This window comes from Podarcis liolepis (assembly GCF_965112155.1).
Source record: "Podarcis liolepis genome assembly, chromosome: 18".
In the NCBI taxonomy this organism is placed as follows: Eukaryota; Metazoa; Chordata; class Lepidosauria; order Squamata; family Lacertidae; genus Podarcis; species Podarcis liolepis.
Window position 1 is genome coordinate 12093819 of NC_139572.1, and position 24388 is coordinate 12118206.

General features: G+C 53.0%; 2 protein-coding genes across 3 annotated transcripts in view; both read right to left on the bottom strand.

Moving 5' to 3' along the window:
- Positions 1-22403, bottom strand: part of GNG7 (G protein subunit gamma 7) — a 154180-nt gene extending 131777 nt beyond the window's left edge. The window contains exon 1 of the mRNA XM_083484289.1: positions 22319-22403. The gene's annotated coding sequence lies outside the window, so the exon portion shown is untranslated. The remainder of the gene's footprint in view (positions 1-22318) is intronic.
- On the bottom strand, positions 1122-22413 carry DIRAS1 (DIRAS family GTPase 1). 2 transcript variants are annotated; one of them, XM_083484234.1, is made up of 4 exons: positions 22319-22407; positions 7058-12348; positions 4502-6484; positions 1122-3658 (listed from the first exon to the last, which is right to left on the bottom strand). In XM_083484234.1, the coding sequence occupies exon 2, from the start codon at positions 12335-12337 to the stop codon at positions 11741-11743; it is 597 nt and encodes a 198-aa protein (XP_083340360.1). In that variant the 5' UTR covers positions 12338-12348; positions 22319-22407; the 3' UTR covers positions 1122-3658; positions 4502-6484; positions 7058-11740. The 2 variants fall into 2 exon arrangements, with proteins under 2 accessions (XP_083340360.1, XP_083340361.1); XM_083484235.1 differs by lacking the exon at positions 1122-3658 and having other exon boundaries at positions 4961-6484; positions 22323-22413.
- Positions 22414-24388: the final 1975 nt, after the last annotated feature.

Below are 24388 nucleotides of genomic sequence, written 5' to 3' on the forward strand. Positions count from 1 at the left end.
AAATGTCAAACATTAAAAACTTCTCATTATGTAGGTCTTCCATTGCCCCCAAGTGCCCTGTTCCACCAACTTTATTTCCCCCACCTTCATCTTCTGTGTCTGTGTCAAGCAGGCAGATCAACCCCCCCACCCCTTTTAGGCCCCCACATTGCCCCACACCAAGCATCACTCCGGGCTGCTGCAGTGAGAAGAGAAACGGAGGTGCCCAGTTCTGCCCCCACAGATGACCTCCACCCCTATGCCCTCCAGGGTGGCCTTTTCCTGGCTTAAGGGGTGGCATGACCCTCAACCCTAGAAATTAACAAATGCAAGGATTTTGATTACTTGGGGGATGAAGGGAGAAGAGAAGCTGTTGAGGAATTTCTGGGGAGTCTCTGCAAATGGAGGTGGCCAAGTTGGGGCCATTAAGAAACAATAGAGGGCAATTAAAGGCCATTGGCAAGTCCAGAAACTCCTCCCCCCCTTGCCCTGAGGTGTGAACAGAGACTGGGGGTTTGCCAGGGTAAGAGAGCTTTTTGGCAAGGTGTTCTGGGAAGGAGGAGGAGGAAGAAAGACTGGGATCCACCTTGGGCAGCCCCTCTTGAAATGACCACGCTGTAAGATCTGGACTCTCTCTATGCAGACAGGAGGTGTAAATAGGGAAATAAACCATATTTCTTAAAGCTGCAACCGTCTCTGGTGTCTCTCAATTCTCCAAAGGACCACAGACCCTGGGTGAGCACCTGGAACCCCCTGGGATCTTGCAGAGAGTGGGGTAGCACACAACTTTTCTAACACTACTCATTTGTTTTTTTAGTTCTCCGAGTGCGTAAATCTTAAATTTGCATAAGTTGCGAGTTACACATATCCTTTTCGAGGCGAGGTGACACAGGACTGCAAATACATAGATTTGTATAATGGCATTTATAATCCCGGCAGTTTTGCTTCCATTTCCTTCTCTGATGATCCAAAGCCTTTTCCATGGCTGCCCATTGCTCCCAGTATGGCCGGGGATGGTGGCAATGGGAGCTTCCGCTGGGAGGCAAGTCCCCGTCCCCCCCCGTCGCCCCTGGATAGTATCGGATCCCCTCACCTCCCTGCAGGGTCCCGACTTGACCAAAGAACACCACCAGGCGAGGGGAGCGGGGAAGGAATGGGATACAATAAATGCATTTTTATTTGTTCATTCAAGGAAGACTATTTCTAGGATAAAAGCTACATATTGTACCATTGGTTTTGTTGGATTACATTATTATAATATGGTCGTCTTTTATTTTCCCTTTTTGCTATCTTTTTTCTCTGGAAAAAGCCAGTTATGCACAGTAGCTGATGTTGTCATGCTGCCATTGTCAAGAGGGAACGTGGGGTGAGAGGGATTGTCTTTCAATTTATTTACAATGCAAAGGACTGCCTCCGTTCGAAATTTTAAAGAAGCACCATTCATGATCCAAGACAAGACATCCCAGCCGGCAAAGATGGAGAGGAGGCAGTGGGTGAGGGAGAAGAGACCCCCTTCGCTGTCCTGGGCCCAGCAGACAAGAGAGCGGATTGTGCAATTCCTGGGCCAGCAAAGAAGAAGGGGCAGATTCACACACACACACACACACACACACACACACACACACACACACACGGGGTGGGGAGACCCAAGGGAGCCAGAGGAGCACCAGCTTCCAAGCAACGAACACATCCAACTCAAATTAAAATTCACCCCCTTGATGATGGAACCGAGCGACCCACAACCAGGGAGAAAGCGGAGCAGCTGCCCGGACCCCCGAGGCTTGTGCTGGTCCTGAGCGTGCCGCCGCTGCCCGAAGGAGCCTCTGAAGGCGGCCTTGTGCAGGTCTATGGCTGGCAGCGGCACAGGGGCAAACAGGCGCACGTACAGCGCAGGGACCGGGCACTGCACGCCCTGTGCTGGGATCGCGGAATTGTGCTGCTGAGTCGGACCCCTGGTGCTTTTCAAATAACCAATATAAATTGTGCCAATGCAGCAGAGAAAGTCGCTCCACTGCTTCTGTTTCTGCCAGTGAGGAGAGAAGGAGCTGCCTGGCTACAGGAACCCTTGGCAAATGCAGAAACACCAGGTTTTCCCCCAGGCCCACCCCGGAAAAGCCAGCATCCCTGGGCAGCAGCAAAGACTGCAGGCTTTGACCCAGGGCCATTGGGGGTGAGAACATAAGAGCACTGGAAGAGGAGGTCTGACTAGCCTAGTTTCCCCTTCTCACACCGGCCAAATGCTCCTCCGAACCTGGGGATCCAGATAGACTGCCTCTGGACATGGAGGTTCCACGAGGACAGCAGAAGAGCCTGGCTGCCGAATCAGGCCACAGGGGGCCCATGGCCTCACAGGGGCCAAGCAGATGCCTCCAAGCAGGACCTGACAGACTGTGCAGCTTCTCCTTGTGTACATTTCCAAAATCAATAGGGACTAGAGACTTGGTGGTGGTGGTTTAAAAGAATGGAAACTGACACTGATGGCACTGGGAGAGCGTAAGCCCTGCGGGATCAGGCCAGGTCAACCTGGCAGTCGCCTGTGGCCACAATGGTCACTTTGGGGAAACCTAGAAACAGGACCTGAGCACAAGAGCAGCTCTCCCCCCCTGCAGTTTCCAGCAACTGGGATTCAGAGGTTTCCTCCTGCTGAGTGTGTGAGAGAGACAGAGAGAGCTCAGTGGATAAGAGCACGAGACTCTCAATCTCAGGGCCATGGGTTTGAGCCCATGTTGGGCAAGAGATTCCTGCCTTGGACTAGATGACCCTCAGGGTCCCCGTCAGCTCTACAATTCTACAATCAATTAAAATTCACAGGACTAAGATTTTGGTGAGGATATTGTTTAAAAATACAGATATCTTAGACCTATTATTATTATTATTAAGATCACCCTTATCTCAATGGGGTTCACAGAACAAAATACAGGTCAGAAACAAGTAAATAATTAAAAAACAAAACAGAAAAATAATTTATAGATCCCCCTGGACACCACAACAAACCCCTTTTGAAAACACCCGTTTCTTACTGCAATTATTTATATAGTTATAGATCTAGGAATGTGTATATTTCAAAATGCACTTTCAAAAAAAGGGACGGAACGCTGAAAAGGGGCAGGAGAAGGGCAAACGGGTGCTGTTCCCTAGGCAGGGCAGGAGCCTGACCAGGCCCAGGAACCCCCTTCGCCCACAACCCTGGCGCTGCACCTCGCCCACGCCATTCCTTGAGCTCGTCCTCCCCCCGCCCCGCTCCAGGGCACCCCAGAAGGTCATGATAGCAGGTATGGGGGGCAGGCATAGCTATGGTATGAAAACAACAAAAGGACATAAGCGATTCCTGAACCACCTGGTAAAAAAATCAATTTATGAGGTATGGGAGAAGTATAAAAATCTATTAGATGGCGGAAGACACCGTGGTGGCTCTCTCTGTTAGAAGCAATATCTGTTAAAAAATTAAACATGAAAGGTGACTGGGCAATCTAAATAGAGCTGTTAGCAGAAGTGGAAGATCAATTAAAATGGAAAAAGTTTGAAGACATTAGAGAGCTACTAACAGATTGGTTACAGTACCATCAATTAAATGATGTCTTCAAACTGGATAAAAAAAGTTTTGGTACAGAGATGTCAAGGTTTGAAAAAGATTTGTTGGAAAATAATGTGAAATTACTTTCAAAATTGAAGTTGAATCCTGACAAGACAGAAGTATTATTTTTGGGGGACAGGGGGCGGGCTGGTGTGGAGGACTCCCTGGTCCTGAATGGGGTAACTGTGCCCCTAAAGGACCAGGTGCGCAGCCTGGGAGTCATTTTGGACTCACAGCTGTCCATGGAGGCGCAGGTTAACTCTGTGTCCAGGGCAGCTGTCTACCAACTCCATCTGGTACGCAGGCTGAGACCCTACCTGCCCGCAGACTGTCTCGCCAGAGTGGTGCATGCTCTAGTTATCTCCCGCTTGGACTACTGCAATGCGCTCTACGTGGGGCTACCTTTGAAGGTGACCCGGAAACTGCAACTAATCCAGAATGCGGCAGCTAGACTGGGGACTGGGAGTGGCCGCCAAGACCACATAACACCGGTCTTGAAAGACCTACATTGGCTCCCAGTACGTTTCCGAGCACAATTCAAAGTGTTGGTGCTGACCTTGAAAGCCCTAAACGGCCTCGGCCCAGTATACCTGAAGGAGCGTCTCCACCCCCATCGTTCAGCCCGGACGCTGAGGTCCAGCGCCGAGGGCCTTCTGGCGGTTCCCTCATTGCGAGAAGCAAAGCTACAGGGAACCGGGCAGAGGGCCTTCTCGGTAGTGGCGCCCGCCCTGTGGAACGCCCTCCCATCAGATGTCAAAGCGATGAATAACTACCTGACATTTAGAAGACATCTTAAGGCAGCCTTGTTCAGGGAAGCTTTTAATCTGTGATATTTTACTGTATTTTTTGTTTCTATGGAAGCTGCCCAGAGTGGCTGGGAAAACCCAGCTAGATGGGCGGGGTACAAATAATAAATTATTATTATTATTTCAAAAATGAATAAATTACTTTTAGAAAGGCTCTCTAAAGATGAAGACGTTAAATCAATAATGATACACTGGGCAAGAGATTTTGGTTATAATATACAGTTTTTATCATGGGAAAAGTTATGGAAGGAGGATCTGAAGTTTACAGCCTGCTGCTCGTTGAAAGAAAATTACATGAAAATGATGTACAGAACAGCACTTGCCATTGATCGGCTTCTCAAATATAAACACTTTTCTTACATTCTGGCAGCTTTAAAAGACTTGGAGGTTGTTACCCGACTGTCACCCGTTTGCTGTGAAAGTATGGTCCAGAATGAAGCAGTATCCACTATTTTTACTTTGATACGGAGTTGTAATCACAGTGTCCCTAGCATGGATGTGATACATTATTCTGTCCAGGTCCTGTAGAGTGTCATATAAATCTATATCAAATTTTATCAGTATATAGTTGTGATACCTCAGTTTTATAGCACATTTTTGTATGTCAGCTTGTGATTGGTATTGTCTTTATTAATTACTTGGATATGATTTGTAAGTAATAAACTAAACTATGTAATTTTTTTAAAGGCTGAGATTTTGTATAAATAAAAAAAGAGGGTGCTAGGGGCGCATTGGAAGATGGCTGACAATACCATCTCTCCGGCTCACACGAGGTAATTAAGAGGCTGATATGGGAGTATGCAGCCTCCCTTGTTGCCCACAAGGGAATGGGGAACACTGCCTTGCCTGCTGCGGCCATAAATCACCCCCGGATTCGAAATAATGGGGTGAGGGCACTAGGCACAAAGCCCTTGTGTGGGTCTGGCTCTCCCGGACGCTGTCTCTGATCGCGCACTGGCTGCAGCAGCTCGAAATAAACAATTAGAAAGAAGCAAATGCACATACTTCGAGTGAAGATCAGGAGTAAAGACTGCTAATTAAAGGGATCTCTGGGATGTGGAGCGACAGGCTGGATTCAACAATAAATCAAGAAGATTATTCATCAAAGGATCGGTATGTCGGAGCGAGACTGAAAAGGGGGGGACTTTTCTTTTTTTGTCTTATGTGAGTACCCAATAACCCTCCCCCCTAAGAAAGAATCGTTACAATTACTGATCACAAGCAGGAGGATTGGCAACTGTGTGGAAATTGATTACTAATCAAGGACATGGCTTGTGGAAACATCGGGAAAGGAAAGGGAGTTCTTTGTGACGCAGTCATAAAAAGAGAGTGTTCCGGCAGGCCTGCCCGCAGGAGGACCGAGGGGGAGGAGGACTATGGCCGTTACTGTATTGGAATGTGAGATCGGCCTGGCAGAGCCCCCTGAGAAAATTGAGGAGAGCGGCAGGCCTGTGGAAACCAGGACAGACTGTGGGAAACATTTTGTACGGAGGTGTTGAAATGATGTCTGTCTATTTTGATATGGCTCTTGGATGAGTGTAAAATCCACACAAGATATAACAACGTTTGTTTTCAACCCACTTGTGGAAACCATCAGAGATCACAAAGAAAGGAATATATTATAACAACAAGAAGATGAGGAAAACAACAAAGAGAAGATTGATTAGAACTGTGAATACTATTTGGACAGAACTGTGTATATTAAAGCAGCAGCAAGAGAGATGTTTGGATCCCTTTCGGAACTCGAAGCATGGGTACCCCCAACAAAAATTTTAAAATTTAGCTGTGTAATTTGGAATTAATGTGATTTGGAATTATTGTGATTTGATTGGCCTGTTAATAAAAAATATTTTAAAAATAAAATAAAAATGATGTACCATTGGTATCTGACAACCAGTAAAATTGCGAAAATGTATAGAACCAGTTCACGTGTGTGCTAGAAATGTAAAAGGAAAGAGGGTACTTTTTATCATATGTGGTGGTCATGTGGGGTGGTAAAAGCTTTCTGGGAAATGATATACAATGAGCTGAAAAAAGCCAGAGTTTTTGCTAGGTATTTTAGGTGCAGAACTACCAAAAGAAAACAAAAGACTGTTTCTGTATGCAACGACGGCAGCAAGGATGCCTGTGATGGCCTGGGAATCCGATTCAGAGGCTGAACCGGAGGAATCCCAGCCTGCACAGGAGTCCCCGCCTCCAGGGCCAGCTGAACTGGGGCAGGGCCTTGATTCTGAAGCGCCTGCACCTGTGCCGGATCCTCAGGAGCAGGCACCAGGTGAATCCACTCTGGCTCCAGAGGTGGTTGAGGACTCAGTGCCTACAGGTGAGTCTCCCCCTGGGTCCAGTAACCCTTCAGCCTCTCCTGAACTGCAGAGGCTCAGGGCAGAGAGGCGAAGGGAACTGGTTTCTCCCAGGAGGAGTGCTCGCCTTAAGGCCAGGAGAGGTGGGTCTCCTGGGGGCCGGGACTGCCCCTGGCCTCAGAGAAGATAAAGGCCAGTCAGCCCGGTCCCAGGTTGCGGGAGCAACGTCATTGATGAGCTGTTTCGGCCAGCATCCAGTCCTGTTCCCCCAGAGTTCCTGTCCTTGCCCAGCTTCTCTCTGTGGACCCTGCTTTGCCCGAGGAGGACTGTCTGGCGACCCTCAACTCAGGTCCTGGACCTCGCCCCACGGTAACCTCCCCCCCGGACCAGCACAATGCCTGTAGCCCAGAGATGGAAAGAAGGAGATCAGAGAAGAGTGGCAGACCAAGATGATGGAACATGCTGAAATGGCAAGACTGACGGGAAAGATCAGAAATCAGGAAGACCAAGTATTCCTAAAAGACTGGAATAACTTTCTAACATATTTGAGAGACCACTGTAAACAGCTGAAATCATTGGCAGGAACACATTGACGCTTGTAGAGTAACATGAACTTTGGATACCTTGATTATATAATAGATAGATTACAGTAAAAGATACAGGAATAAAATTTAGAAATGGAACCCACGGAGGGAGGGAAGGAGCTCTGAAGGTTCGAAAGAACCTCTTTTTTATTTTTGGAATGGTCATGTTTGTTGTGTACAATCTTTATGTAAAACCAATAAAAAACTTATATATAAAAAAGATTTTGGTGAGGGTGGCTCCCCTCAGGGTCTGCACTGGGGAGGGTGTTTGAGGGGACGGCCACGCCTCCCTTGCACTCCATCTGGACTACTGCAACGCCTTCCACGTGGGGCTGCCTTTGAAAAGGGCTCGGGAACGAAACCTCCCCAGGCACATTTTAGCTAGGTGATGTTGCTGAGGGCCGATCCCTGTCCAGACCCCTCCGGAAGACGTCTTCAGGATCTCGCTCGCAGGCTTCTCTTAGTCGGGTGTAGCTTTGATGGCACAGCATACGTTGCCAGCGCACAGGGCAAGGCCTCCTTGTGGGGGTCGTGAGGAGGCAACAGGTGGACGTGGCTCACTATGCCCCGTGGCTCCGGCGCCTGGCGGAGGTCGCCTGCCAGGGGCCGCGTTGGCCCTCTCAGCTCGGCGGGAGCAGCGGCTGGCGCTCCTTCGAGGGCCTGGGAGAAGGCGGAAGAGGGCAGGCCGAGGGGCCAAGCGCAGCCCTTCCCCGGACGTGCAACACATGGGCAGGCACCGGCAGGTGCCAGGCAAGCGGGCAACTCCGCTCCGCTTGCCCCTTGCACCCCTTGCCCAAGGACACCCGCCAGGAGGGAGGTCCTGGGGAAGTACCAGTATGGGCCAGGAAAAGTCCCGGCTCCGGCTGCCTCGCGGCCTCAGCAAGGCAGCCTGACTTGCCTGGGGCCACGGCCCCCTCGCCCCCCACAACACGCCACTGCCTCTGGGACAAAAACACTGCCACACATTTCCTGGGAACCATTTCCAAAGTCTGCACAGAGTTGCAGACCCCTGAATCAGAGCCGAAGCCAAGGATCTCCTCCTCGCAAGAGTCGCTTTTCAATGACCGCTCCTGATATTTCCTGCTCTCTAGAATAAAGGCCGGCGCGGCACCATCGGAGGAATTCTCAATGCTGTAAAACGCAAAGCTTGTCTGTAGCTACCTAAAGCAACTTCTTTGTACAGGAGGGACTTTGCCCCCAATTTCATCTCATGAACTGCCCAGAGATCTTTGGGATTAATCTAAGAAAGAAAATAAATGAATTATTATTATTAAGCAGCCAGATTGCTGACTGCGGCTGGTTAGAGAGAGCAAGCAAGCAAGCCCTTGTTGCGTCAGATGTCAAGGACATCAACGGCCACCTGACTTTTAGACAACATCTGAATGCAAGCCTGTATAGGAAGGGTCATAGAATCACATAATTGCAGCTGGAAGGGACCCCAAGGAACATCTAGTCCACCCCCTGCAATGCAGGAATCTGAGCGAAAGCCTCCAGGACTGATGGCCGTCCAGCCTCTGCTTAGAAACCTCCCAGGAAGGGAGACCGTTCCACTCTTGAATAGCTCCTACTTTCAGAAGTTTAAAATGTTCTGATGTTGGATGTTTTGCTGTGTTGGATGTTTTTAATTTGTGGGAAGTCATCCATAGTGACAGGGGCAGCCCGGTCAGATTGGTGGCAAAGAAATAATAAATAGTAATAATAGTAATAATTAGTATTATTAATAGCCCCACCGACCAGCGGTCAGTTTCCAGGCCCAACTCTGATTATGCCTTCTAAAGCCCTACAGAGCAGAGGTCCATGCTGTCTAGACGGCCATATTTGCCCCAAACAAAGCTGCCCAGGTTTTGAGATCTTCTCTCCTGCCACCCTCCTAGGATCGCTTGTTGGGGAAGCAGGACAGGGCTTTCTTGGTGGTGGCTCCTTCTAAGCAACAGCAGTGGATTGGGGGGCTTTTAAATGTTCAGCAGCGCCCCACATGACACCAGCACCTGGCTCCTTCCTGCCTTTCCTTGCATGCAGGGCCGTTGACTCGCACTCCCCTCAATCTGCCCCTGCAGGCAACTTTGGAACTCCCTGCCTAGGGAAACCAGCCTAGCTCCCTCCTTGCTTCTCCTTTGCAGCTGTGGACATCCTTGTTCCTAGAGGCCTTGGAGAAAGAGATTTCAAATGGGCCAGTGCAGTTTTTACTGCTTGTATTTTTTTCCTGCTGCTCTAATTCCATCAAAGCTTCAATTACTCCTTATCAGTTATATTTTGTGTGTTTCTGGATTTTATCCGCACTGTTTTAACTGGCATCAGCCGCCTTGAGTCCCAATTTGGGGTGGGTGAGGTGGGATACTATTAATGATTATAATCATCATCATCATCATCATCATCATCTAATAATAACCCAGCTGCAGATCAGACTTCTCCCATAGCACCTCCTCCTGGGGGGAGACACAGCCATACTGACAGGCGCTGAAGTTAAAAAGAAAAAAACACTGAGAGGCAATGATTGTGCAATGGTTAGAGCACCAGACTAGGACCTGGGAGAGATTAGGGTTCAAATTAAATAATCTATGGCCTTTTAAAGCTTGGGGAAGGGGCTGTTATTGCCTGATTATTTGATTACTATGCTGTCTGCTATTAGACTTTTTATTACATTTTTATTATTGGTGCTCTGCAATGTGCGTTTAATGTTGGAGAGTGCCCCGGGATCTTTTGATAAAGGGCAGTCCATAAACTGAATAAATGAAAATAAATAAAACAGATCCCTTTCACTCGGCAGGGAAGCTTGCTGCGTGACCTTGGGGGACACTCGCTGCCTCTTAGCCTAGCCCACCTTGCAGGGTCACTGCGGGGATTGGAATCGCAGAATTGCCAAGTCAGAAGGGACTCCCAGGGGTCATCTAGCCCAACCCCCTGCAAGCTCCTTGGAGAGAGAGAAAAGGTGCAAGAAAATGAACGGGCAAGGAAGCGCCTGGCGAGAACCAGGTTTGGGGAGTCCAGCTTAAGGCCGGGCTGGCGCCTCCATTGCCCCTTCTCAAACCAAACCCCAGCCCCCTCTCCCTTCCTCACTCCCCTCCGTACTCACCTCACTGGCAGAAATGTTCTGTTGTGCCTTATGGTTTTATGCAGCTTTAAAAAATCAAGCCCATCCCCCCCCACCCTGAAAATAAAAAATAAATGACATGTTCAAAAGTTCACGGGGACATTTGCCACGTTCAGTGTTTGGCATGTTGAGAAGGGCGCTTCGTTGGGGAAGGGGGAGCTGCTCTGTGTGCCCCCAGAAACCTCGGTTTCTCCTCTGTGGCCTTGCTGGGCTCTGGGCTGCAGGAGAGGCCAGGTGGCACCCCTTGCCTTGACGCTCCCCCTGTGCCTCCACAAGCCCACAAAGGAGACCCGCGACGTCCCTGTGAGGAGGGCCCTGGAGCAGCAGTCATCTCCACCGGGGGTTTCCTTCGAAGCAGGTAGGGCAGGGAAACCCAGCGGCATGGCAGCCCCCTGGCTGCCCCCAACATCTTCGCAGGCCAAAGTCTGGAGGGTGAGCAGGGGGGGGCAATAAATGCAGGATGGGGAGGTCACAGAAGATCCTCTTTTCTTCGCCCCCCTCCAGAGTCCAGCAAGGAGATTCGGGACTCAAAATGGGTGAGTCTGGGGGGCAACCTCCTTGGTCCTGCTGGCCCCCCAGTTTGCTGTGGCAGCCCTGCCTTGGTTGCAGAAGCCCTCCCGAGTGGCAGCACCAGGGGACCCCCACCCCGAAAAGTCCTTGTGTTCAAGGGGAACAAGTGGGAGGTGGGGCAGGGAAGCGGAGCGAGTCTCGTCTCCCACTTGTGGGGAGCCAGTGGGTCGGAGGGGCAGCTCCCGTAGCTGCTAAGGTGTCCTGCAGTTCCCAGTGCCTTGTCGAAAGGCAGTGCGGCGCCCATGGCACTGACAGGACATAGCACAGTTCCCATGGTGCTGTCGAGAGGCCGCCCGGTGCCCGCTACGTTGCCAGGACGTCGTACAGCTTCCCAAGCCCTGCTGAGATGCAGTGCCACGTCCGCAGGGCTGCTAAGATGTAGGACGGCTCACCCCTGCGCTGCTGAGAGGCCCTACAGCGCCCATAGCGCCACGAGGAGGCAGCACAGTTCCATATTGTTGCCAAGATGTTGGACAGCTCCCATAGCCCTGCAGAGAGGCAGTGCAGCGCCCACAGCGCAGCTCAGACGTAGCAGATTGTGCTGTTAAGAGGCTCTACAGCGCCCACAGCACCACTAGGATGCAGCGCGGCTCCCATAGCGCTGCCGGGATGTAGCACAGTCCCCACGGTGCTAGGAAGAGGTGGTGCAGTGCCCATAGTGCTGCTGGGATATAGTCCAGCTCCCCAAGCGCCACCGAGACGCAGAGCAGCACCTGGACGCGGCACAGTTCCCATAGCACCGCCAGGACGCCGCCAAGGAGGAGGAGGAGCAGCAGGGAAGGCGGAGCCAAGCAGAGGGGCGGGTGGGGTGGGGCTTGTGGGTGGGCGTGGCCTCCTCACATCAGGCTGCACTTGCCCTTGATTTTGTCTGTCCTCTTCTGCTTGGAGGAGCGCTTGCCGTCAATGTTGAGACTCATGTTGCGCTTCTTCTCCAGGTTGAGCAGCTCCTGGAAGAGCTCCTTGACATTGTAGTTCATCTTGGCGGAGGTCTCCATGAAGGCGCACTTCCACTCCTTGGCGGTGGCCTCTCCCTCCTGCGTGGGCACCTCGCGCTGCGTCTCGTCGCACTTGTTGCCCACCAGCATGATGGGGATGCTCTCCACGCTGCCCTTGATGTGCACAATCTGCTGGTAGATGGGGCGCAGCTCCTCCAGCGACTGGCGCGACGTGATGGAGAAGACCAGCACAAAGGCGTGGCCCTTGGAGATGGAGAGGCGCTGCATGGCCGGGAACTGGTGGCTGCCTGTCGTGTCGGTGATCTGCAGCGTGCACACGCTCTTGTCGCAGCTGATCACCTGCCGGTACGTGTCCTCAATGGTGGGGATGTACGTGTCGCGGAAGGTGCCCTTCACAAAGCGCAGCACCAGAGAGCTTTTGCCCACGCCCCCCGCGCCAAACACCACCACCCGGTAGTCGTTACTCTGCTCGGGCATCTTGGCAGCACCTGCACCAGGAGAGAGGAGGAGGGCAGGCAAGGTCAGCTTCAAGGAGCAGAGGCAGCAAGGCATAGCAGTCAGAGCAGGGGGGTTAGCTAGGCGGGGGGGGGGGGGGACAAGGGGCGCAGGAGTCTGCCAGGCTTGGAAAAGCAGCCAAAATCGTAGGGGGTCTTCCAGTCCGACCCCTTGCGATGCAGGAATAGTGATTAAAACAAGGAGGAGGCAGGACCATGCAAACAACCCTTTAGTGGGGATATAAATTGCAATAAATAAAATAATGGGATAAATAAGGCTCAGGATATGCTCCCCCCGCAACCCCAGCAAAGATTCAAGGCAGGTCAAAGTGAAAGAGCCCCCTCCTCTTCCAAATTCATTGGGCAAATTCACAGCCACCGCCCCCCCCCATCTAAGTCCAATGCATCACATTTCTGCATTTCAAGTGTGTAATCCCCTAATAGGTGCATTTTGGGGTAAGCAATCCCCCCTAACAGAATACTGCAATTTCTCACGGGCAGCTGCATGGAGCTGCATGGTTTGGCCAGGACGGATCCTGCCCTACGGAGCAGACCTCTCCTGCTGGCACCATTGCAGGGGGGCCGGGAGAGAAAGAGCCAGCAGCTTGTCTGCCAGAAAAAAACCAACCTCCCCACAAAAGCCCCACTGACTAATCTCTGGGAGGCGTTTGCAAAAAGAGGGGGGACTCGGGGAAGAGGAAAAGGCAGGAAGCAGACACAGAGGCGGCATTTCCCATTCATTGTTTGCCCATTCATTCCTGCCCCCCATTTTTTTCTGCCCCCCCCCCCAAAAAACTGGGTCGTTCTCTGGGGTTGACAATGGAGGAGAAGGTGGGGAAGAGCGGAGGGTGGTTCATCATTCCGGCACAAAGCAGGAGCCGTCTTGGCAACAGGGAGAAAACCCGCAGTGCAGAATTGGGGGGGGGGGCAGATAGAGAGAGGTGGCTTCTGCCCTCTGGAGGCATCTATCAGGGCACAAGAAGCCCTGATGGGTGTGGGGGGGGGGTGTCCCCCGACCCTGGGAGACACAGTGGGCAGGGGAACTCACCGCCACAGGAGGAGGCAGGGAGTGTCAGAAAAAGCTTCTTCCTGAATCATGGAGTTGGAAGGGACCCTGCGGGTCATCTAGCCCAACCCCCTGCAATGCAGGAATATGCAGCTGTAGAATGCCACAGGTCCCAGCCTTGGTATGAGGATGTCAGCTGGATTGGGCTATAGAGGCCAAATGCTCCCTGAGAGCCTCGAAGTTGAGACAGACTGCCTCTGGAGCTGGGGGCTCTCCCAAGGGACTTGAGGGCGGCAGTACTTCTCTCCCCACTTGCAGCTGCCAGCGACCGGCTTTTGGGGATAGACTGCCGCTGGGCATGGAGGCTCTGCTGCCACAGCACATCTCCGCAGGGGAGGGTCCGTCACCCGGACCGGGCCAAAGGGACAAGCCCCCTCTTCTCATAGCGGCCCAGCAGGGGAAACCCAAAAGCAGGATCCGGGTACGAGAGCCATATCCTGCCTCCGACGGCAGAGGGCAGAGCATAGCAGCTGCCAAAAGCCTTGTCCTCTCTAGTTCCTGTCAAGGAAATGGGTGGATGGTGGAGAAAAGAAGGGGAAATGTAAAGGGGAAATGGATTCTCAAACGTGGGAAGTTCAGTGGGATTGTAAAAAAGCAGTTGGCAGAGACTCTTTGGGAAGGATAGGCTTTTTTGCAAAGAGAGTCAAATGCCAGAAACACATCTCCCTGCCCAGGCACTGGCGGGTTTAGTAATAGTAATAACAATAATAATAATAATGAGGAGGAGGAGGAGGAGGGATGCGGGTGGCACTGTGGGTTAAACCACAGAGCCTAGGACTTGCCGATCAGAAGGTCGGCGGTTCAAATCCCCGCGACAGGGTGAGCTCCCGTTGCTTGGTCCCTGCTCCTGCCAACCTAGCAGTTCGAAAGCACGTCCAAGATTACTGCACTGCAGGGGGTTGAACTAGATGACCCTGGGGATCCCTTTAAACACTACGATTCTATAAAAACCTGGCGCAAGCAGCTCCCGACCAGCACTCCTGTCTCCCACGCCTGTACGGCTATTGTAGGGGCACGGGTGCAAAACCCGTCTAGGCTAACCAGTGCCCTCCACCAGCCTGGATAGTTCAGTTGATTACAGCATGGTGCTGATAATGCCAAGGTTGCGGGTTTGATCCCTATATGAGGCAGCTGCATATTCCTGCCTTGGACTGGATGACCCTCAACATCATTCTTGCCCTACCCTTCCCACTAGGCCACTCTCTCTCCTTTTTCTCCTCTGGTGCTTCGAGCAGAGGCTTGGGTTCGATTCCTGGTGTGAGTGCTCCTCCTCCAAAACAGTTCCCAGGTGGTGTCTCCAGGCGGGGGACGTCTCCTTGAGTCTGAAACCCCGAGAGCTGCTGCTGGCCTGTGTGGGCATCACTGGGCTTCCTGGACCAAGAGCCTGCCTGTCCTCTCCCACTCTCAAAATCTGGGCTGCTTTATCTCCCCATGCCCGGCTGAGCCCTCGGACACCAGATGCCAGCTGTCCTTGGTTGCAGGATCAGGCCTTGGTGGAGGCCGAGCGCAGACTCAGCTTGGCTGCCCCAGGTGGACATCCCATAATAGGATCAGCATACCGTGCTATTTCTGGACAGAGCTGCCGGGCGGCCATATGGCACCCTGGACACACCAGCAAGAGCAATTGAGCAGAGCTGGTCTTTTGCAATCCTGGTGCCTGAGTGGCTTGCCGCTGTTTGGGGGACCTCTGGGAATTGGGGGCTCAGCTACCCCGCCCCAACTCCCCCTAACTCTTGTCTGCGGCTGCTGAATGCCAGGTTGGCTTGGACTAAGACCCCCTCGTTCGTGACTGGGGCCCTTCTGGCTTGGGCATTGGTCTCACCCCACTGTGCCCACCTGGGTCTTGTGTGTAGCATCTGGCGAGACCTGGGGGTCAGGGAGGGGAATTGGCCATGGCCTAGAGGAATTCTCTCCATGTGTGAGAGTGTCCAGTTTGGGGGAGATCTAGAGGGGGTGTTCCTGGGGCTGGACAGATTTGGGATTGTGCTGCTTTATCGCCCGCCAGTCCCCTGTCTGAGCTGGCAGAGTCTTGGAGGGGGGTGTGGAGGACCCCAAACTTGACCAACCATGCTGAGGCAACCAGCTCTGGGGGGCTCAGGACTCTGTGGCTGCCATGGGGCTGTGACAACATGTCCCGAGCCCAACACATGTGTCAGGCCACACGCTCCTTGCTCTCTTGACTAGACAAGGTGATCTGAAAATGGAGGGTGTTGATGCCAGTCCCTCTTCATGGCCAGATCACTTCGTGGAATCATAGAATCATAGAACCATAAAAGTGGAAGGGACCCCTGAGGGTCATCCAGCCGAACCCCCTGCAATGCAGGAAACTCAGCTGAAGCCTCCAGGACAGATGGCCATCCAATCTCTGCTTAAAAACCTCCAAGGAAGGAGAGTCCACCACCTCCTTTCCATGGTAGAAAAGCTCTTCCTAAGAGAGAGTTCGTCCTGATGTTGACTCAGAATCTCCCTTCCTGTAATGTGAAGCTATGGGTTCGAGTCCTACCTTCCAGAGCAGGAAAAAACCAAGCTTGCTCCCTCTTCCATAGGACAGCTCCTGAGATACTTGCAGATGGTTTTCCTGTGAGATTTAGGCTGTCAGCACCTTTTCCCCTCCACAGAGGCAGGGGACCTATTAGGAAGGTCCGCCCTCGGAGGCTGATGGATCCAGTGGGATTCCAAACAGCTGGGGGGGGGGGCATTTCCGGCTGATATGGCTGGTGCTCCTTTCGAAGCCCTGGCCAACCTCTGGAACACCTGAGCGGCTCAGGCTATTGACACGATTGCCCCTGAGCGCCCTCTCCTACTTTGTGGAGCCCGTTTGGTCCCCTGGTATACTCCAGAGCTTAGGGCGAGGACAAGCTGGGAGACGGCTTGAACGCAAGGGGAGGAAAGATGCGAATGAATACAACCGAACACTGGTAAGGGCTCCTTACTGAGCCTACCTAGTAGCAGTGAAGGCAGCAAAGAAAGCCGACTTTGCTGCTCTCATGGCATCCTCATCATGTCGTCTGGGAGAGCTCTTCCGGGTTGTACGGGGCCTTTTACAGGCTGGCCCAAAGGAGGTGACAGAGCCAGTGGCAACTCGCTGTGACTTGGTTGCAAGGCATTTTGAGGATAAAATTGCTTGCCTCCACCAAGACCTTGACTGCTGTTATAGCAGATGAATCTCATGGGGGTCCAGAGCACAGTCTAGGCCTGTTGTGTTGAACGAGTTTCATTTTTTAAGGTCTGAGGAGCCTGGATAAGTCAGGGCGACCACTTGCACTCTGGCCCCTGGCCCCTCTTGGCTGATAGAAACCAGTAGGGAGGGAACAGCTGGCTGGGGCAGGGAGGTGATCAAGGTCTCTTTAGGAGAGGGGATGGTCCCTGCCTGCTTGAAGGAGGCCGTGGTAAAACCACTTCTTAAGAAACCATCCCTGGATTCAGAAAACCTAACTAACTACCAGTCAGTTACAGATAGGTAGCCGTGTTGGTCTGCCATAGTCAAACTAAAAAAATTCCTTCCAGTAGCACCTTAAAGACCAACTAAGTTAGTTCTTGGTATGAGCTTTCGTGTGCATGCACACTTCTTCAGATACACTGAAACAGAAGTTGCCAGATCCTTCTATATAGTGAGAAGGTGGGGAGGGGTATTACTCAGAAGGGTGGTGGGAATGGGTGATTGGCAGATAGCTGAGATGAGCCTGTTGACGACTCTTAACGACTGCAATAGGTCTTACAGGAAAAGGCAAGGGGTGAGAAGGGTATAGAAGGATCTGGCAACTTCTGTTTCAGTGTATCTGAAGAAGTGTGCATGCACACGAAAGCTCATACCAAGAACTAACTTAGTTGGTCTTTAAGGTGCTACTGGAAGGAATTTTTTTAGTTTAACTACCAGTCAGTTGCTCATCTCCCTTTCTTGGACAAGGTTCTAGAGCAGATGATCACAGACCAGATCCATGCACTCTTGGAGGAAACTGATTTTCTGGATCCATTTCCATTGGGGCTTAGGCCAGTTTTGGCACAGAAACTGCTTTGGTCACCCTAAAGGTCAAGGACCCTGACAGTTAAATCCAGTCACAAACGACTCTGGGATTGCGGCACTCATCTTGCTTTACTGGATGAAGGAGTCAACATTTGTCCGCAGACAGTTTTTCCGGGTCATGTGACCAGCAGGACTAAGCTGCTTCTGGTGAAACCAGAGCAGTGAACGGAAACGCTGTTTACCTTCCCGCCGGAGTGGTACCTATTTATCTACTTGCACTTTGATGTGCTTTCGAACTGCTAGGTTGGCAGCAGCAGGGACCGAGCAATGGGAGATCACCCTGTCGTGGGGATTTGAACCGCCGACCTTCTGAGCAGCAAGTCCTAGGCTCTGTGGTTTAGACCACAGTTTCACCCTGCATGATGACATTTGTCAGGAGACAGACGGGGAAATGTGTCCCTCTCAATTCTCCTCAACCTCTCAGCGGCTTTCGATTCCATCAACCAGGGTCTCCTTCTAGGATGGCTGTCTGAGTCTGGGGTGGGTGGGACTCCTCTGTGGTGGTTCCAGTCCTACTTGGGTGTTACTTGGGAAATGCTTTTCAGCTCTGTGGAACCTTCAATGTGGGGTTTCGCAGGGCTCAATCCTACCCCCCACGTTGTTTAACATCTACATGAAACTGCTGGGTGGGGTTATCTGGAGGTTTGGAGTATGTTGTCAGCAGTATGCTGAGGACACTCAGCTCTGTTTCCCCTTTACATCTGCAGGTGAGGCAATGGAAGTGCTGGACCAGTGTCTTGCCTCACAGACTGGATGAGAGCCAACAAACTGAAGCTCAACCCAGATAAGCTGGAGGCTAGACCAGATGGGCAGGAGATTGCCTGCTCTGAATGGGGTTACACTTCCTCTGAAGGAGCAGGTTCATAGCCTGGGGTCCTCCTGGATCCTTTGCTGTCGCTCGAGGCTCAGGTGGCCTCAGTGGCCCACAGTGCCTTCCATCAGCTTCGGCTGGTGGCCCAGCCACACTCCTATCTGGAGAGAGAGAGCCTGCTGTTGTCTATGCTCTGGCAACCTCAAGGTTAGACTGCTGCAGTGCATTATACGTAGGGCTTCCTCTGAAGACGGTTCAGAAACTTCAGCTGGTGCAGAATTCAGCAGCCAGGTTGCTGACTGGAGCAAGATGGTTTGAGCATATTACACTGATCCTGGTCTGACTGCACTGGCTGCCAATTAGTTTCCAGGCCCAGTTCAAAGTGCTGTTTTTGACCTCTGAAGCCTTAAATGACTCAGGATCGCAATACCTCAAGGGTGCTTTAGCTCAGATTCCTGCATTGCAGGGGGTTAGACTAGATGACCCTTGGGATCCCTTTCAACTCTACAATTCTATGATTCTATGGCTGCCTCTCTCCATATCAACTGACTGGGCCCTAAGATCATCCTCTCAGGCCCTTCTTCATGAGCCTCCAGAGAACGGGACCTTTTCTGCAGTGGCTCCCCGTTTGTGGGACGCTCTCCCCAGTGAGGCTCAATTGGCATCTTCATTATAGATCTTTAGGCACCAGACAAAAACATTCCTCTTCTTCCAGGCCTTTGGCTGATTGACATCCGATACCTTTTTAAACGTGTTGTGGGAGGGGGGATTATTGGTTCATTTTCATTTTATTATGTATTTTGTGTTCTCATTTTGCATTTTTATGTTGTGACACCCCCCCCCCCCGTGATCTTCAGATGAAGCATGGCATGCAAACTTGATAAATAATAATAATCTGTGCTATTATTCTAGAAAAGGAGGTGCTGGAAGTCTCCATGAATGCCTCCCTTTGAGCCTGGCAATGGCGCCCCCCTGAGAGTTCCAGCTGGAAAAAGCCACCACCACCATCATCACAGCAGCCTCATTATCCACCATGAATTTGCCCAATCCTGTGGGAAGGAGTTCCACAGATTAACTCTGTTCTGTGTCAAGATGGACTTCCTCTTATGTGTCCTTGAGGGGGACTCAAATGCACAACAGTCCTGAGAGGTGGGCACTCTCAGAGCATGGATGTGTGAGTCCAGTGACTTCCCTGCAGTGATATCACCACAGTCCAGCAAGGCAGCCAGATTGAATTTGGGAAGAGGGGGAGCCAGGGGGCTTGGGCTGAACCCCTTCCCTATCTGCCTGGAACACGACCCAGAAATTTTGGCTGGGTAGCAACAGCTCTGAAAATCAGAATCGCAGTTAGAAGGGACCACCAGGGGTCATCCAGCCCAACCCCTTGCAATGCAGAGATCGCATCGCACCTGTCTGGCAGATGAATGAGAGTCTGCCACCTTCCAAAGAAATCCGTTGCAGAGTTTCAGGCTGACAGCCTCTCAGAGGGGGCAGGGAACTTCTGCCTGCAGAGCATCTGCTCTGCAACTAAGAGGAGGGCCTTCCTGTAAAAATCAGCAATATTCTAGTCCTCTTCGTCCTGCCTAAGGGATGTAGGCAGTGACCAGGGCAGGCAAAGTGGCGTCTGGCTCAGCATTGCCCCAAAAGCTGTGCAGAGTCAGGATCCGAGTGGCGGATCCTGTCCCTTCCTCTACAGGAGGCTCCCGCAAGCAAGGGCTGGTCTACAGGTCCTCTGAGGGGCCCAGGCACCAACTGCGCCCTCCAGGAGTGAGCTGGAATGAAGGTCCCGGAGATAGTTCTGCAAGCCTTTCCACCTCTTGAGGGGTCCAGCAAGATGATGATGATGATGATACCACCTCATCCATTTGGATGGCTTACCCAGCCACTCTTGGCATGCACTTTCCCGCTGCACAAAAGGGGTGCTGAGATTTGCAGGGCACCCCAGCAGCAGCAGCAGCAGCAGCAGCAGATTGCACTGCAACGCAAGCAGAGGCACTGCAATGTTTCGGGCCAGATCTTGGACCCCGTTCAGCAGCAATTAATTACGGAGCAGGAGTTTCGCTCTCGGGCGAGGGAGAGCTTTTGCGCTCTCAGAAGCCCCAGAGCTGCGCGAGAGGGAGGCCAGCCAAGGGATCAGCCTCCTGGAAGGGGAAAGGGGGTCTTCAGGTGCTCATTAACGCTCTCCCAACCCCCAAGTGGGGACCTGTTGACATAACATTCAGTCGCCGTCCCCCTCCCCTCCCCCGGATTAAAAAATCAAGAGCGATTTAAATGCTTCTTGCAGATCCGATTTCTCTTATCCACCTGAATTGCTCCCTGCTCCTTCTGGCTTTGTTGGGATTGTTGTTTGGGAGTGCCTCTGAGCTCAAGCAGAGTGTCTGTATCACCATCTTCTTCTTCTCTGGCTGCTGGGACTGGCAGGCAAAACCTCTGGAGGACGTCAAGTCAAGGTTAAATGTGGGTGCAAACACGGCATTTTGTGGCAGAAAAATGAGGGCCAAAGGATCTGGATGGGTGCTGGGAAACTCTCCCAAGAGGACCCTGTGAATAATCCGGCACCACAGATAGTTCCCTGCAAGGAAAATGCTTCTGGGACAGAGGATAGGGCTAGAGGGGTGGGAAATTGTGGGTGGGAAAAGCGGATAGAGAAATAGGTTTTTCTCCTATTATAGAGTTGGAAGGGACCCCCAAGAGCTGTCTAGTCCAACCCCCTGCATTGCAAAGAGGACTTCTTCGCACGTGCTGTGGAACTCACTGCCACAAGATTTCATGACAGCCACCAGCTTGAGCAGCTGTGAAAGGGGATCAGGAAAAGTAATGCAGGAGAGGCAGGGGTGGGGGTAGAGCTATCAAAGGCTGTCAGTCACAAACTGATATTGGAGGGTGTGGGAGGGAGAGGGCCATGGGGGGGATCTCTAGGGGTGGGGCCTGTGGCGAAGAGGAGGCTGACCCAGCCCAGGGTGCCCTGCTTTGAACAGAACCAGCCAAGTTCACGGAGGAGAGAAAGGCTGTCTGTGGAGGCCCAGAAGCAGTCTGCCTCCAAGTCCCAGTTGGGATAGCATGTGGGAGGGGGGAGAGGCCTGCTGCCCCCCTGCTCCTATGTGCCTGTCAGGTGACCCTGAGCCAGTCAGAGCAGGGGCTGGGCTTGGTTTCCTTCCCAAATCATGAGGACCAGCATCTTACCTGATCTTTAGGAAGAGGTTCCTCAGCAGCACCTCTCTGTCAAAAACCCACACAGCCGCTGCTGCCAGTCCGTGCTGGGACACTTGGCAATAAGGCAGCAGCTGCCTTTGTGGCCTCAGATAGCCCCTCTCCTGGCCCTGGCGGGGGCTGCTGTTTGTATCTCCAAGGGTCACCCCATGTCCTTCTCTTGCCCACTTGAAAGATGGAGGCACCCCAAGGGGAGAAGCCACACAACCAACACTGGCCGGCAGCCTCCAGGTCCAGGGCGGTTCGGGGGGGGGGAGAGCTGTTGAGCCAGATGCAGCCAGGTCTCTCCAAAGAGAACCTCCAGGAGCAGGAGCAGCAGCAGCAGCATCTCACTGGGGGAAGAGGGAGCTGCTGCAGCTTCCGCCCCCTTTGCCCCCCACCCTGGGGGCAGCCGGCTGTCCCTCCTCTAGTGGCAGGCAGCTGGGCTATGGGGTGCGGCGTCTTGTGTTTGGGGGTCCCCCCTTTCTGCAGTGCGCGGAGGGGACCCTTTCCTGCTGCCCCCAAATGGGAGATGTTGCGGCTGCTTCTGCTCCCCCCCAAGAGTCCCCCGAATGAGGACATTCAATGGGGGGCAATGCAGGTGCCCGAGCCCCCTCCCCACCCTTTTCCTCCAACAACGCCCCCCCCCCCCCGCTGGCTTGCCTGCATCACTCGCGTCATCCCTCGCAGCCCCCCCCCCAAATGCATCCGGGGCGCGAGGGGAGAATATTTTTACGCATCCCCGGGGAGGGGGTCGCTTGCATGCAGATGGACGGGCGGCTGCGGAGAGGGCGACCCCAGAGGAACCCCCGACCTCCCCCAAATAAAGCCACCCCAGGCCCCAGCCCAGCCCCCCGCTTTGCATCCCCCTTACCTGCCTGGCGGGGCTCAGCCTGGACCGGAGCAGCAGCAGCAGCAGCGCGGCCGCCCAGCAGCCATCCGGAGACGCCGCGGAGGAGGAGGAGGAGGCGCGTCACGTGTGAACGTCGCCGATATGGGGCGGGAGGGGAGGAGGGGAGGGCCTCGCCTCACGCCCCGCCCCTCGCAGGGCCCCACCTCGGGGCTTCTTCCATCATGGCTAGTGAGCTCATTAGCTAATTGCGTTTCTCTCCCGCCGCATTGGACTCCGAAGGGGCACCCCTGCAACGACAGCCCTGCGAGGTAGGACAAGCGTGCCAACTTGAATAAAATACTGCATAATCGATCACAAGACACTCCATTTGAATGTCAGTTATTTTATTGGGGGGATCAAAGGGACCTCGGCCCCCAGGAATTGGCTCCTACGCCCAGGCTGAGAGGCAGCAGCTGGCCCCCAGTGCCACCCCCTGCGGTCCCCCATCTCCAGCACCAACCACTACACCACACTGCCTCTCAACCCCACTTTCGTGCAAAATGTGGCAACTGTGGCTTAGGAAAGGCTTTCAGGGCTGCCTTCGGCTTCGTCTGGGCCATGCGCAAACTCTGCCCCATTGCTTGGCTCTTCCCCACAACAGAGCTGCCAGGTGGGCCAGGGTGAGAGGCAGCAACCCGCACCCATGGTCGCAGCCAGGGAGTGTCCGGGCGAGGAGATGCCGACCCATCCCACCCTTTCCCTCGAATCATAGCATTGTAGAGTTGGAAGGGACCCCCAAAGGTCATCGAGTCCAGCCCCCGCAAGGCAGGATGTTGCTGGACTAAAACTCCCATCCTTCCTAGACAGCACAGCCAGCAGTCAGGGATGGTGGGAGTTGTAGTTCAAGGGCGCCACCCTGCTCTTACTAAAACCCCACTTTTCTGCCAGAATTTGGACTCAGCGGGGCTAAAAAAAAAACAACTAAAGCAAACACTGATAAAATGCAGAAAGCCAAAAACTTGGAACAGGTAAGAGTGAAGAAGGGATTGAGCGGCCACGGAAGAAAACCGTCTCCCCCTCCCAGAAGGACAAGGAGGGATCCTGCCTGGTTTCCCTGGGCAAGGAGTTCCAAAGGTGCCTGGGAGCTAGGGAGTTGCTGCTGCCAGCCAGTGTGGGCACTTCTGGTGGCCATCTGTCATGGATGCTTTAGCTGAGATTCCTGCATTCCACAGGGTTGGACTAGATGACCCTGGGGGGTCCCTTTCAAATTCTACAATTCTATGGTGCTTCTGCCAGACTCTCAGCCCAACCAAACCCCCAAATTCTGGGCTTAAAAGATGCCACTGTGACGTACAAGGCCAGGCCTTCTGCCCTACTCCCCTTCCCCCCCCCTTGCAGTAACCATTGGGCGGCAATGCCTTCCCAAACTGGAGAGGCAGAAGCCAGACTCTTGGGATACACTGTACCTCTTTGCAGAATTCCTCCCAGAGCGCCGGGTGACTCATGCAGCCAATTAATTAATATCTGGGATTGTTATTAATATAGCAGCCAGCTGCAGGGAGCAACGGGGAGCCCCTCCCCGCAAGAGGCAGAGGACAAGGCGGCCCACTGGTCTGAGCAAAGCCCCCTGTGGGACACCTGTGTTGCTCAGCAGCTTGGCACTGGCGGGGTGTGTGCGTGCGTGTCAACAGCTCTGGAAGCCAAGCGGGGAGTGGGCAAGGAGCCAGACTTGTGTGCGCGCAAGGAACACCTGCAACCTTCCAGCTGTCGGGCTGTGCTGCCTCCATTGCCCCTGACTGTGCCGTCTGCTGGGGGTGGAGGGAGATGGGGGTGGGCCCTGCAATCTCTGGGTGCCCCTGCTTCCTGCTGCCTCGCAGGGTTGTTGTTCACAGTTCCACCAAAAAGGTTATCGGAATGAAGGTTTACTTCAGAGAAAGTGTCCCTGGTGGGAACCGGCTCCAGCAGATGAACGAAGATTTGACAGAGACTCTTCCTATGCTCTTATGGAGCCTTCTGGATTCCCGAGTTCTCAGGGGAGCCGGATGAGACTCCAGAGCCCCCCTCAAGAAAAAAGGAAGGGGTGCAGCTCTGTCCGACAGTCACTTCCACAGG